Source organism: Armigeres subalbatus, unplaced genomic scaffold (assembly GCF_024139115.2).
Source record: "Armigeres subalbatus isolate Guangzhou_Male unplaced genomic scaffold, GZ_Asu_2 Contig382, whole genome shotgun sequence".
Classification (NCBI taxonomy): domain Eukaryota; kingdom Metazoa; phylum Arthropoda; class Insecta; order Diptera; family Culicidae; genus Armigeres; species Armigeres subalbatus.
The window spans coordinates 72,496-86,842 of record NW_026943133.1 but is presented as its reverse complement, the minus strand read 5'-3'; the positions used below and the strand labels follow the sequence as shown (position 1 = coordinate 86,842).

The 14,347-nt window shown below is 41.5% G+C and overlaps 1 protein-coding gene and 1 pseudogene across 1 annotated transcript; one reads left to right on the top strand and one right to left on the bottom strand.

Moving 5' to 3' along the window:
- LOC134204076 (facilitated trehalose transporter Tret1-like) overlaps positions 1 to 4,278 on the top strand; it is a 63,733-nt pseudogene extending 59,455 nt beyond the window's left edge.
- Positions 4,279 to 12,246: 7,968 nt separating this feature from the next.
- On the bottom strand, positions 12,247 to 14,085 carry LOC134204081 (eukaryotic translation initiation factor 3 subunit G). The gene is made up of 3 exons (XM_062678910.1): positions 13,951 to 14,085; positions 13,320 to 13,770; positions 12,247 to 12,708 (listed from the first exon to the last, which is right to left on the bottom strand). The coding sequence occupies exons 2-3, from the start codon at positions 13,765 to 13,767 to the stop codon at positions 12,344 to 12,346; spliced, it is 813 nt and encodes a 270-aa protein (XP_062534894.1). The 5' UTR covers positions 13,768 to 13,770; positions 13,951 to 14,085; the 3' UTR covers positions 12,247 to 12,343.
- Positions 14,086 to 14,347: the final 262 nt, after the last annotated feature.

Sequence of the window (14,347 nt, the reverse complement as noted above, 5' to 3'; positions counted from 1 at the left end):
CGAACAACAGCTTGCTTTGCTATTTCACCCGGCTTTCTGCAATGAATTCGATGGTGCAATAAAACTGTCATGCACGTTCAGCGAAGCACGTTTCTTCCTTGCCTTGGACTGTCTGTCACTATAGATGCTACCTGTATGATGATGGTGCCGCTTATCGATAATGTTTTATGGAAATTCCTTATCGATGTCTGGTGCGCCTACAGCTGTGAGTTCGCATTCGAATGCATGAATGCATCTGAACAAGCAAGTAATAAAATTATAGCACACTTGAAGATGTTTACAGATATGACAGAACTGGTAGCAACAGAAACGAACAACTCTGCAGCCTACTCTCTATTATCTGTTTCAAGCTTGTTCAACAATTTTTCGCGATAATGATTGTTTTGCATATGTTGATTGCCTGGTGATAACTTGAACTTCAGATAGCGGACATGCAAAGGTATCCCATCATCGATGGAGTGTATCAATGGAGATTTGCTGCGTTACAGCAATAATTAAAGTCTGGCATTTCATACCTACGCCATGCCAGGGAATGGATTACTTGGCAGATTAAATTAAAGTTGACAAGAAGTATTTCTATTCGTTGACATTGTATTTTACATTCTGATCTACCGCAATAGATACTATTTGAAAATATTTCTCTAAAATATGGTCAACTCATCAGGTCCAATACATTTATGTGATGTAAGATAGTAAGGCAGTCACGTTATACATTTTTGCAATAGCTCCACCCTAATATAATCGATATAGAACCACACATAAATTAAATAATTGCTAATTCGAGACCACACATAAAGTTTATTTAGATATGTATTTTATAGGTAGTTCGCGTGGAGAATGGTTATGTGTGCGCTGATATACAACATAAGCTAAATCTATGGATTTTTGCCAATAAATATGTGTGGATTTTTAGTAGTGTATAACTGATCGCACTGAAGGAGATAGAATCGATTCAGACTTTGATATTATAAATCCCCGCCTGCTTGCTTCAACATTGTTATCCTTATTTCGACTCTAGTGATTTTTTTTATGTCGGTGTCTTGAATGAACTAAAAGTACCTATCGTTTGTTGCTTCTTGATGATTTCGTCTGTGTCTCAGGGTGCAATTCAGCAAAGTCACGAAATTGCGTCACATTTACGGGCTTTCCATCCAAAAGCACGATTTAACTTTGGAATAATGTAATAAATATAATAAATCGTTAGGTTAACTGTTACTGGGGATTTTGAGCAGCGCCCTATTGATATAGTGGTTGCCAATTAGAAAAAAGTGTGGAGATCGCCAAACCAAAAACATGAATTTACGTATTTTGACCATGCTTACGAAGGTGCATGAGTAAACTATTTATTATGAATCAGTGTGGCGGGAAATATCACAAAGCTTGAAAAAATATTCTGATTCCTACGATTTTGCAACAGTTATGCGTAGCAAGGTAGTAAGAGTAACCTTCGCATTTTTTATTGTAGGTATTATTTTCCGTATTTTGTGGATCAAACATTAAATGAATAATTTGTTTGAGAAACTAGTGATTATAATCGCAACAAAAAAGCTTAACCCGTAAATCATTTCAAACTCATTTATTATACAACCGTCTAAGACGAATTCAGTACTCTCTATTTAATTCCACCAATTATTTTCGATATCTTCGCAGTGTGGTCGTCTTCAGTGTCTTGTACTTGACTCGACTTGAGTCACTTGAGACACTGAAGACGACCACACAGTTGTGATCGAAATACGTATTTGCAAAAATATAGAAAATAATTGGTGGAATTAAATGGAGAGAACTTAATTCGTCTTAGACGGTTGAATACATTCCACTAAAAGAGCTTAATATATTTTTCATTTATTATCTTAAAACCAAAATTAATCCACCTAGCGACGACGATGCCTTACCCGATTCAATCTTTTAGTTTTAAATTAGTATTGTGTATCATAATAAATAAATGCCTACATTACGGCTCTTTCAATCGCTGCAGGGTCCACCTTCGAATGCAACTTGTTGCGAGAAAATCGGTTAAAAATTACTATATAAAAAAGTGATTAACGTTTTTCGGTTTTCGTGTGCGCACACACACATACACACGGACAGACAAACATTTGTTCAGCTCGACGAGCAGAGTCGATTGGAAATGATAGCCTTTCGGTACAACCTTGTTGTAGGAGAAAGGAAAAAGATGTAATTTTTGGAAGGATCTGTTTTTTACCCCTTCCTTCGCTAGTGCCTATACTTTCACTTTGAATGCGTTACGTAGGCGTTACGTAGGCGTATTATTATTATGAATTATGGAATAAAATGTATGGTATTTGAATCAAATTCTCGACTCGAGTCGAGTCGAGTCAAGTATGAGACACTAAAGACGACCACACAGTTGTGGTCGAAATACGTATCTGCATAGATATCGAAAATAATTGGTGGAATTAAATGGAGAGTACTTAATTCATCTTAGACAGTTGAATACATTCCACTAAAAGAGCTTAATATATTTTTCCGAGTTTATCTCGGGTCTGAAACAGGCAACAGGTCGAGGCGATATCATGCAATCACTCAGAATAGAAATTTGTCAAGTCGATATTTTGTCGATCCCTTTTCGACTAACTGCTTAATGATCCCTTAATTACTATTCAATAAATACATTGACCAAATCTAATCCTGATACCTTCCTTTCTTCTTCTTCAGCATCTCTATCAGCGATCGGAACACCCATCGGGTGCCTTCTCAGTGGCTACGTAATGGACAACTTTGGACGCAAGAAGGCCCTACTGATAACGGAAATTCCCATGATTATCGGCTGGATCATCATAGCGTGCGCCACCAACGTGGAAATGATCTATGCGGGACGTATTCTGACCGGGTTCGGTTCCGGTATGGTTGGAGCCCCGGCCCGTGTCTACACATCGGAAGTAACGCAACCCCACCTTCGAGGAATGCTTTGTGCACTGGCATCAACGGGCATCAGCTTAGGGGTACTGTTTCAGTACACTCTGGGAGCGGTGACCACGTGGAAGATCCTCTCGGCAATTTCCGCTTGTGTTCCGGTGTTGGCCTTTGCACTGATGTTGTTCATGCCGGAGACCCCAAATTATCTCGTATCCAAGAACAAACCGGATCAGGCACTAAAGAGTTTAGCCAAACTGAGAGGTTCCACGTACAACCTGGAGAAAGAAGTTACGCAACTGCAAACGTTTGCCCAGAAAAGTAACCAAAAGAAGAAAATGTCGCCGAAAGAGACGATCCAAGCTCTACTGCATCCATCCTGCCTGAAGCCTTTTGGAATTTTGACCCTCTACTTCATGATGTACCAGTTCAGCGGCGTCAACACAATCACCTTCTACGCTGTGGAGATTTTCCAAGATTCTGGCACCACAATGGATAAGTACACGTGTACTATAATGCTTGGAGTTGTTCGATTCGTCTTCACAATCTTGGCCGCAATATTGCTCAGAAGGTGTGGTCGGCGTCCATTGACGTTCATTTCTGGCATTGGATGTGGTGTCACGATGATTGGTTTAGGAACGTACCTGTACTACAAGAAGACCTGGGAAATGGCCGTTCCTCCGATCGCCCCACTGCAACATGGTTCCCAGTAGCATGTATCTTCATATTCACCATCACCTGCACACTTGGCTTCCTGGTAGTACCATGGGTCATGATCGGAGAGTTGTACCCAATGAAGGTGCGGGGAATCGTAGGAGGATTCACGACCTGTATGGCGCACATATTTGTTTTCATCGTCGTCAAGACTTATCCATTCCTGGCCCACTTGCTCGAGAGGCACGGGGCTTTCATTCTGTACGCATGCATCTCGTTTTCGGGCAGGTGCAATGAATTTTGAAGCATCTTCACAATTCTAACAAAACATCTTTTTCAGGGACGGTCTTCTTCTACCTCTGCCTGCCGGAGACCAAGGGCAAAACGTTGCAAGAGATCGAAGACTATTTCTCAGGCCGCATCAAGTCGCTGAAGAAATCCAAACAACAGGAAGCCGAGGGCCAACAACTCAATAACAACTCCAAGCCTCAACTGCTGACGGTGGAGAAGAACAAGCTGCTTCCGTAAGTGCCTGGCTTGGCTGGTTCCATTGCCGCCTGCTCACGGGCTTCTTCAGTCAGTGTGCCATACGAGGAAACGAGAAGTATTTTTATTTGTTTGATACGGAAACTGGAAGTGATAAATATTTCTTCCTTCTTTTGCTTTGTTCACACATTACGATTTGTCGAAATTCGTTTCAGAAGAATTTTCAAATTAGACAAAGCGGTACTATTTTCTTATATATTATTAGTTACCTCGTGTTGGTGTATATGAGATTTTATGTGTTGATTTTTTCTCATTTCTTATAGTATTATTTAAGCACTTGACTCTTTGAAAGACTTAAAGTGGCCATTTTGTTTCTTCTGTGTATCGCTTTTTCTTTATCTTGACAATAATTGTACTGAAACAAATTTATATTCTTGATAAAATATTCACAGATAATAAAACCGCACATGTTTTACTTTGTACACCAATCGTAAATAAGGAAAACAAATCTCTGAGAATGCTCAGTTTGATTTAAAATCGGGTTTGAATGCGATTTCAAAAAACATAAACATTGAGACTATATGATCTGATTCAAACAAGAAACAATCACAATCTACTCCAACTAGATAGAATAAGAAACTCAGGAAACCAACGGACCATAAAGTGCTTTAAAGACAGCGAGATGATAATGCTTGAGCGAGCGTGTGTGAATTAGAATGTGACAAAATGAGAAATCACTCGCGTAATGGTACGCGATATATCAGATCGCCATTAAACTATGTAGTTCTGTCAATGTGATAGCGGACCTCAACTTACACCGAAAAGAGTAAATATCATATAAACCAACGTTTACTCAATAGATAAGAAAGATATCAAATTATGATTAGCTAGAGTTAGTACTTAATCATTAAGTCTGCCCCTCCGCATTAGTCAGAACTTGGAAGAGAAACAGATAGAAGGACATTACTGCTGGGTGCATGATGTACTTACAGTGGCGTAGACGAGTAAAAGTTCCATGCGATATAATTACACACCTTCTCGGTAAGGTTTCTGATACTGAACTAGAAAAAAATGATACCGTAATAAACCGTTCAAAAGACAATTTTTTCTAAGAAAAATCGAAATTTTAATCACACATAAATTGTTATCCGATAGCCCATGTGCTTCAAATTATTGCTTGTAAAATGCAAATTTTCTTCCTGCGAAGTTACAACCATTATTGCGTTGCGCCATTATTGGTTGCTCTTATCTATCTATAATATAATCAATATTCACTATTCAGTTCAATCAAAGGTAATTGCCTATATTCCGGGGATTAAACCACCCGACTTGGACATTAATTTACAATGTTATGAAAACTCATATGTGAATATGTACATTATTGTTGGACGTATCTTACTGATGAAAAGACAACCATTCAGGTCAAGAGAACAATTGGGAATGAATTTATTTTTTCGTTATTAGTTTAAACAATCTAGTTGCTATCAATAAAGTAGTTGTTAGCGATGGACCTATGCTTAGCAACTGGTTAGCGAGTTACTATGATTCCATCACTCCTCCTCATCGCTTACAAATCGAATTCCAATCTTCGTACGTAATGTTTCTAATCTTACTCTATTCAATGGCTTCGTGAGTATGTCCGCTAGCATTGTTTCTGTTGGACAGTAACTTACTTCTATTTCATTGCGTTCAGCTAGATCCTTGATAAAATGGAATTTTGTGTCTATGTGCTTCGATCGTTTCTCTCCATGGTTGGTTAACATTTTTATACAGCTTTGATTATCCTTGTAGATTCGTATAGGAAACTTCACGATTTCACCGAAATCCTTCAATAAGTTCTGGATCCACTTCAATTCTTGACAACATTCTGCGAGTGAGATGTATTCAGCCTCAGTGGATGATAAAGCTACGCATGTTTGTTTTCTTGCACACCATGAAACGATTCCATTGCCATATAAGATGAGAAAACCTGAATTTGATTTTCGGTCTTTAACTTTACCTGCCCAATCAGCATCAGCATAAGCTTCCAAAGATTTGAATTCGTTTCCAAGCTGTAATTGATAACAGCAAGTATTCTTCAGGTATCTCAAAACTCGTTTAGCTTCGATCCAGTCAGCAGTATGTACTGGGTTGACTAACATTTCTTCCAAGGATTGACGCACTGATTGCAATGTCGGGTCTAGTGTTTACGGCTAGATACAGCAAACCACCAACGAGGCTTTGGAATTGATCCTTATTTTGTAGCCTCTCTGACTCCTCCTTTTGTTGTATATATCCGGGGTCCATTGGTATTTTTGATTATTTTGCATCTGCTAAACCAAATGTGCTCACTAACTTCTCTATATAGCTTCTCTGGCACAAACAGTATCCATGTAGAGTCTGCGATATTCGAATACCCAAGAAGTGCTTTGCATTTCCAAGTTCCGTCAGTTGAAATTCTGCTCCTAATTTCCGAATGACATCATGATAAACTTCATCGCCCGTTGTTACCAGCAGCATGTCGTCTACATAAACAAGGAGATACACCAATTGATTCTTCTGTCTTCGTACATATAGACAAGGATCTGACACAGCTTGCTTGAAACCATAATTCAGAAGTTCTTCATTGCTTTTGATTCCACATTCTTGCAGACTGCTTCAAACCATACAAACTTTTTCTGAGTCGGCATACTTGATCATCTTTTCCGTGAAATCCTGGTGGTAACTTCATAAAAATCTCTTCTTTGAGTTCTCCATTGAGGTAGGCAGTTTTCACGTCAATATGCCGAACTTTCATTTTCTTTTTGGCGACAATTGTCAACAGCATTCGGAACGTTGCTTGCTTTGCTACAGGCGCGAAAACTTCATCATAATCCAGTCCATAAAGTTGTGTGAAGCCCTGTGCTACCAGTCGCGCTTTATATCTTATGATATTTCCAAACTCATCTTCTTTCTTCTTATAAATCCAACGTGATCCAATTGCTTTCTTTCCTGGAGGCAAGGTTGTTAATTCCCAAACACTATTTTGCTCCAGTGACTTGAGTTCGTCTTGCATTGCAGCCATCCAGAACATCTTCTCTGAACAACCAATAGCTTCACAGTACGATCGCGGCTCACTGGACAATTGATGAACCATTCTTCCATCCGCATCATAGCGTTTCGGCAATACACCTTTGGTAGAACGAGTCGATCGTCTTGGTACTTCTGAGAAATGCTCCTCCTGTACATCAACCATCTCCTCCTGGTTCTCACTTCCCTCTTCTATCAATTCGTCATGCTGATCACTGGCATCTTCAAATACGCTACTATCGTTGAATTCATTATTTTCATTTTCTTCATTATTTGACAAACGTTCATCTTTTTCTACTGTAGGTGATAGCGGAAGCTCTACAATATCGTTTGCCTGGATTTCTTTAGCTGGATACTCTCCCGTGGCTGGTCTCGAAGGCAAAAATTTCGCATCTCTGCTGAATACAATTTTGTTCGTTGTTGTATCGATGAAACGCCAAGCCTTATGTTGATGTGAATATCCAACAAAAATCATCTTGATAGATTTGGGTTCCAGTTTTCTTCGTTTCGGTTGCGGTATAAAAACGTATGCTTGCGATCCGAAAAGTCTCACTCGCTCCAAATCTGGTTTGACATCATACCAAACTTCATATGGTGTCTTCTCCACAGGCTTCGTAGGTAGTTTGTTCTGTAGGTAATTGGCAGTATTTATAGCTTCACCCCAATATTTATAATACAATCCACTGTTCAAAATTATACAACGGGCCATTTCCACCAGAGACCGATTTTTCCTCTCAGCAACACCATTTTGTTGTGGCGTATACTGCCGCTAACCGCAAATCAGACTTATCTGGATATGGCGTCCATATACAGATAAGTCTGACTTGCGGATAGCGGCAGTATAGGCCACTGTGAATTGCTGCAGTATCCCTTCGCTACGGAGGAACTTTTTAACGTCATTACCACAATATTCACCGCCTTGATCTGACCTCAATATTTTTGGCGGTCTGCCAAACTGAGTTTTCATCTGCTGCACGAAATCCTTCAATGCTTCAAACGTTTCTGACTTCTCACGTAGAAAGAACACGGTTGAATTAGGTTCTGCAGCGTCTGTATCTAACCTCAAACTGATGACTGATTAGTAGTACTTCGCGTTGGACTCGGGGGCAGCCAACCAATCACGAACTCGATCTTTGTGAGAGTCAGTGGAAAGTACTACTGAACTGTCAAAAAAGTTCATTCGACGAGGACCGAATTCATTCGTGACGTCATGCTGCAGAACCTAATAGCGACTGCAGTCATCGATGAACGTGAGGAAATATCGACGTCCACCTGGAGTTACCGTATTCATTGGTCCGCATAGATCACTATGAATCAAATCCAAAATTGTTTTAGAACGTCTTCTTGAAACTTTCGGAAACGATAAACGTGACATTTTGCCTTGCAGACAGGTTTCGCATTCCATCTTCAGACCACAATCTTTAATACCAACACTATTTGCTAATTTACGACGCTTCAATTCTTGAATAGCATGAATGTCTCTGTGTCCTAACTTCCGATGCCACTCGTGGATGCAGTTTTTCAGTACACATTCTTCTATTACAGTGCTCGCTCTTTCCACTAAACGTAGATGGTACAGTCCGTTTCTTCGAGATGCAACAGCTGCAATACGTCGTCCGCCCATTATTGTACAGCCATTCTCGTCAAATGTTATCCCAGCACCTTTTTGGACCAAACAGCCAACGGATATCAAGTTCATGTCAAGATCTGGAACAAACAGCACGTCGCTCAAAATGATTTCTTTTTCCTCGGCGTTGCTTCCATAACAGTTGATCTTGCATTTTCCTACACCTTTACTAGGGCTTTCTTGCCATCGGCTACCGTCACAAAGCGTGGTGTGTCATCTTTTGCTTCTTCCAGAGTAACGAAACACTTTTTATTGGTACACATGTGCGAACTAGCTCCTGAGTCCACAATCCAGTTAATCGCAGCAGTTTCTTTAACGGTGAATGCAAATGTCTCCGCTTCGCTTCTGAATCTCGTTGAGAATTTTGGCTTTGACAAGTTCTAATGTAAGTTCATCTTCTGAACGATTCTCCAGGGTCGTTGTAAGGGCATCAAAAGAACTTGGTAGACTTCTGAAGACCAGAACCACTTGTAAATCTTCATCCAGTTTCGTACCAGCATTCGAAAGTTTTTCAAATAACTCTTCAAATTTCACCAAATGCTCTTCAATGTCATCGCCTTCATGATATTTCAAATCACAAATTCGCTTTAGAAGATGCACTTTTGAAGTTAACGATTTCTTTTCGTGCTGCTTCTTGAGATTATCCCACACGGCTTTGGCAGTTGTAGTATTCCGTATGTGACCATGTTGGTTCCGACTAAGCAGTAACCCAATCGTCGTTTTTGATCGCCGTCATCCCAAGCGGCAACATCCGCCAAATTCGACCGATCAGCAGCCAACGCAGGCTTTACACCAGAAACAACATACTTCCATAAGCCTTCCCGGACAAGTAGAAATTCTATTTCCAGTTTCCAAGTGTCATAATTTCCATTGGATAGCTTGACAATACCCGTTCTCTCCATCTTTTCTATCTATTGAAAACGCAGGTCCCTAACCTGTTGGACGTATCTTACTGATGAAAAAAAAACCATTCAGGTCAAGAGAACAATTGGGAATGAGTTTATTTTTTCGTTATTAGTTTAAACAATCTAGTTGCTATCAATAAAGTAGTTGTTAGCGATGGACCTATGCTTAGCAACTGGTTAGCGAGTTACTATGATTCCATCAATTATGTGGAAGTGGAAGATAATGATTTGAAAAATGTATTGGAGGTAACCATTTTCCCTTCGATGGAACTCGAACCCACAACTTTACAGTACGCTAGACTGGTGCTAGACCAACTAAGCTACGAAAGACCTCCGTCGGCCTTCGCAACCTAGCGGCTACTGAATGAGCTCGAGATTCCCAAATTGGACGCATAGTCAAATCACTCGCAATCCATTTCTGAAGCCAACACTTCCACATGTGTATAGTACACGTTCACATTAGAGGAGCGTGAGTATTTAGAATGTGTGGCGGCTACACACATTCTTCATCAGCAACTGTACTGATCGAGATTGTGTGAGCTATTTGTCAGTCGGTCGTCAAGCTCAGACCCGACCGCATTGCGTAAGGATGGTATCGGAGCTGAGCTCATCAAGATGGGCCCGGAAAAGCTAGCCACAAGCTGGAGTGTGAGAACTTTCGAGCGATCACCATCCTTAATGCCGCCTACAAAGTGATATCCCAGATCATCTTCCGTCGTCTGTCACCATTAGTGAACGAGTTCGTGGGAAGTTATCAAGCCGGCTTCGTTGACGGCCGCTCGACAACGGACCAGATCTTTACTGTACGGCAAATCCTTCAAAAATGCCGTGAATACCAGGTCCCAACGCACCATCTGTTCGTTGATTTCAAGGCGGCATACGACAGTATAAACCGCGTAGAGCTATGGAAAATTATGGACCAGAACAGCTTCCCTGGGAAGCTTACCAGACTGATCAAAGCAACGGTGGATGGTGTGCAAAACTGTGTGAAGATTTCGGGCGAACACTCCAGTTCGTTCGAATCGCGCCGGGGACTAAGACAAGGTGATGGACTTTCGTACCTGTTGTTCAACATTGTGCTAGAGGGTGTCATGCGGAGAGCCGGATGGAACAGCCGGGGTACGATTTTCAACAGATCCAGTCAATTTATTTGCTTCGCGGATGACATGGACATTGTCGGCCGAACATTTGCAAAGGTGGCAGAACTGTACACCCGCCTGAAACGTGAAGCAACAAAAGTTGGACTGGTGGTGAATGCGTCAAAGACAAAGTACATGCTTGTGGGCGGAACCGATCGCGACAGGGCCCGCCTGGGAAGCAGTGTTACGATAGACGGGGATACCTTCGAGGTGGTCGAGGAATTTGTCTACCTCGGATCCTTGCTAACGGCTGACAACAACGTTAGTCGTGAAATACAAAGGCGCATCATCTGTGGAAGTCGGGCCTACTACGGGCTCCAGAAGAAACTGCGGTCGAAAAAGATTCGCCACCGCACCAAATGTGTCATGTACAAGACGCTAATAAGACCGGTTGTCCTCTACGGACATGAAACATGGACAATGCTCGAGGAGGACTTGCAAGCACTCGGAGTATTCGAGAGACGGGTGCTTAGGACCTGGGTGGTGCGGATAGAATCGATTTGGTTGTCAAACTGAAGCCAAAATTTTCTATTGTGCCGGAGCCAAACATTGAAGATTGTGGTTATGTTCGTTTTAGATTTTGTGTTGAGAAGTATTGTTATTATTTGGGGAAAAAAATAAAAACAAACTTAGTTTGAATTTTGCATTCTTTGTAACAAATATATTCACATTATATTTCGAGTGGATAATTAGTAGGAATGCCACTAAAAAGCACTCGTTACGAGATTTCACGAGATTCAGCAGCTAATTGGAGCAGAAATGTATGTAAACCATCGTAAAGTCATGTAGAGTCTCGCGCATTCGTGCGCCTTCATGCAGCATGGAAAGAGAAATTAGAAGAGCGGGAAATGTTTGACAGCCGGAGAACTGCAAAATAATTCTGCTCATAGGATTGATTTCAAAATATCCCGCTACTCGCTTGAGAGCAGAAAAGCGGTTCTATCCGCAGCACCCAGCTTAGGACCATCTTTGGCGGTGTGCTGTGCAAGAAGACGGTGTGTGGCGGCGGAGAATGAACCATGAGCTCGCCAAACTCTACGGCGAACCCAGTATCCAGAAGGTAGCTAAAGCCGGAAGGGTACGATGGGCAGGACATGTTGCAAGAATGCCGGACAGCAACCCTGCAAAGATGGTGTTCGCTTCCGATCCGACAGGTACGAGACGGCGTGGAGCGCAGCGAGCGAGATGGGCAGACCAGGTGCAGAACGACTTGGCGAGCGTGGGGCGTATCCGAGGATGGAGAGATGCGGCCTCGAACCGTGCATTGTGGCGTCAAATTGTTGATTCAGTGTTATCTGTTTAGATGTTAACTAAATAAATGGGCACGCCGCGTTCACGCAAGGTACCCAGCATCAAATGTAGTCGTGGACACGTATACGTATGCATTACTCCATTTGAAGCTGCGTACTTTGCGTGGACGTAGCGTGCACATAGCTTGAAAACCGCAACGTAGACATCGGACATTGATTTCGGAATTCTTCGTCAATAGAAGGAAAGCGTCAAACAACATTAATTCCAGTTCGCCATATATTGGAAAGCACATCTTAGCATGAAGCATAATATAACGCGCACCACAACTTAGTTCCTAATTCCCAACTCTGCAACAATTCCTACTGCGGATTCTGCGGTTTGGACCATTCGACATTCAAGATCAAATGATCGTAGCCGTGCCCATTGAGAAGCTCAATAGCAGTAGCAGCGTCGCGGCGAGATTTGAAGTGTACGTAGGCGAACCCTTTGCACAGACCGGTGTTCTTGTCGCGAGCCAAAAACATCTTGCTGTGCGGACCAATCCTCTTCACCAACTCCTCCAGATCGGCTTCCGTCATCGCCTCCGACAGATTAGAAATACGGATGGCAGTGGTGTCGTCGCGTCCTCTCGGGTTGCCACCCATACCCGGCTTCTGGCTTTCGCGCATACTCGGGGGAACGTATTTGCCGCTCTTCGTAGTTGTTGGGGCCATTTCTTGGGGCACTGGAATTGTAAAAACAGTAAAAATATGATTCTGCTTCACAATATCGCAGTTAAAAAAAAATGAATCTCGCGTGATTTTTGAAAACGTCGTAAGTCCAAAAGAGAGCCTCTCTTTGTTTACTTTCTCTTTCGATTATTACAAAGCCATTCTAACATTTACATTGGATTTTCCAGCACCGATCTGAAGAAAATAGCTTTGTCTAGTGTGCTGAGGTGAAAATATTGCAACAAATTTGAAACTAGCCTAAATATTAGCCAAAGGGAGCGTTATGAAAGAGAGTCTCTCATTTGGACTTACGACGTTTTCAAAAATCACGCGAGGAATGTTTATTTAATTTTTTTGGATGATGGAATATGAAATTATTGCAATATTGAATAAAAAAGAGAAAACTCAAATAAAAGAAAAGAAATGTGAAACATTATAGAAAAAAAAAATAACATCCTATTAAAGCGAGATGCCCTATATGCCACGGAAAAAAGAATAACAGGCATAATTTCGATAAAATACTATCTAAATGCAAATATTCCGAAAGACTTTAAGCTGCTTAGAGCCAACAGTTTATAAACAAAATGATTACAACAGTTCCCCATGCAAAGGTTATCAATCTCACCTTGTATGGCTGGTTTAGCTTTTCCAGATTCGTACTGTGCCCTGTATGGGCACTGCACCGACCAATGTTCGCCCTCGCAATTCCGACACTTGGCAATGTTCTTTACCGAATCTAGCGGATTTTCCGACTTTTGCTCCTCCTCCTTGTTGCTAACAAACTGCATGTAGATATCTTCCGAAACCATTGTTGTGCCTGGGTTCGGTCCGGGCTTATCATTCTCCGAGTCGCCGAATTTTTTCCAGTTCTTACGCTTGGCGATGCTCTTCGGAACCACCAGTCGCGTTATCTTATACGTCCGAACCACCTTCACCTTTTTGTCATCTTTGTATTTATACTCGGTGACGACCTTTTGGCCATTTTCGATAATTTCCGTCGGCGGCGGCAACGAGCCGGAATCTAACTCCACTTCATCGGCCCAGGAGGATTTGATTTCGTCTAGCGCAGGCATCGTCTGAGGAAAGACAAATAACAACGAGAAAAAAAATGACAGCTTGCGAAATGCTTTCGTGTCTGCTTGGCATATTTTGTTAGATGACGAAACGTGATTAACACCAATTTTATTTTACAAAATATATCTTCGCGAAGGTTTCACTCAAGTGAAACAAAAAACACTGTTTAGATTGGAACTTACTCTTCCTTTTGCAACTTTTTAACTGATTATTTATAAAGAAATTTTGCACAAAAACCGTAAAAATAACTTTTTTCGTGCTTACGATTTTTACCAGCACTACAAAAATGGCCGATCGAGGGATCGAGCGGATGACAGTTCTGTCAGAATTTAGTTTTATGTCGACCTAGTTTTGGATGTCGACATGCTCTGCGTCGACATGATGTCGGTCGACTGATGCATTATGCAACGTACACACCAGTCAAGCAGTTTGACGAACATTGACTCCGCCCCCAAGAAAACGCTTCGGTTGCTGCTTTGTTTGAACGTGTGTGGAGTTGTTCGAACAACCAGGAACAACCCTTTGACAGTTGGCGGCTCGATTGGAAAAAAAATTAAACGGTTTAATTTTGGTTGGAGT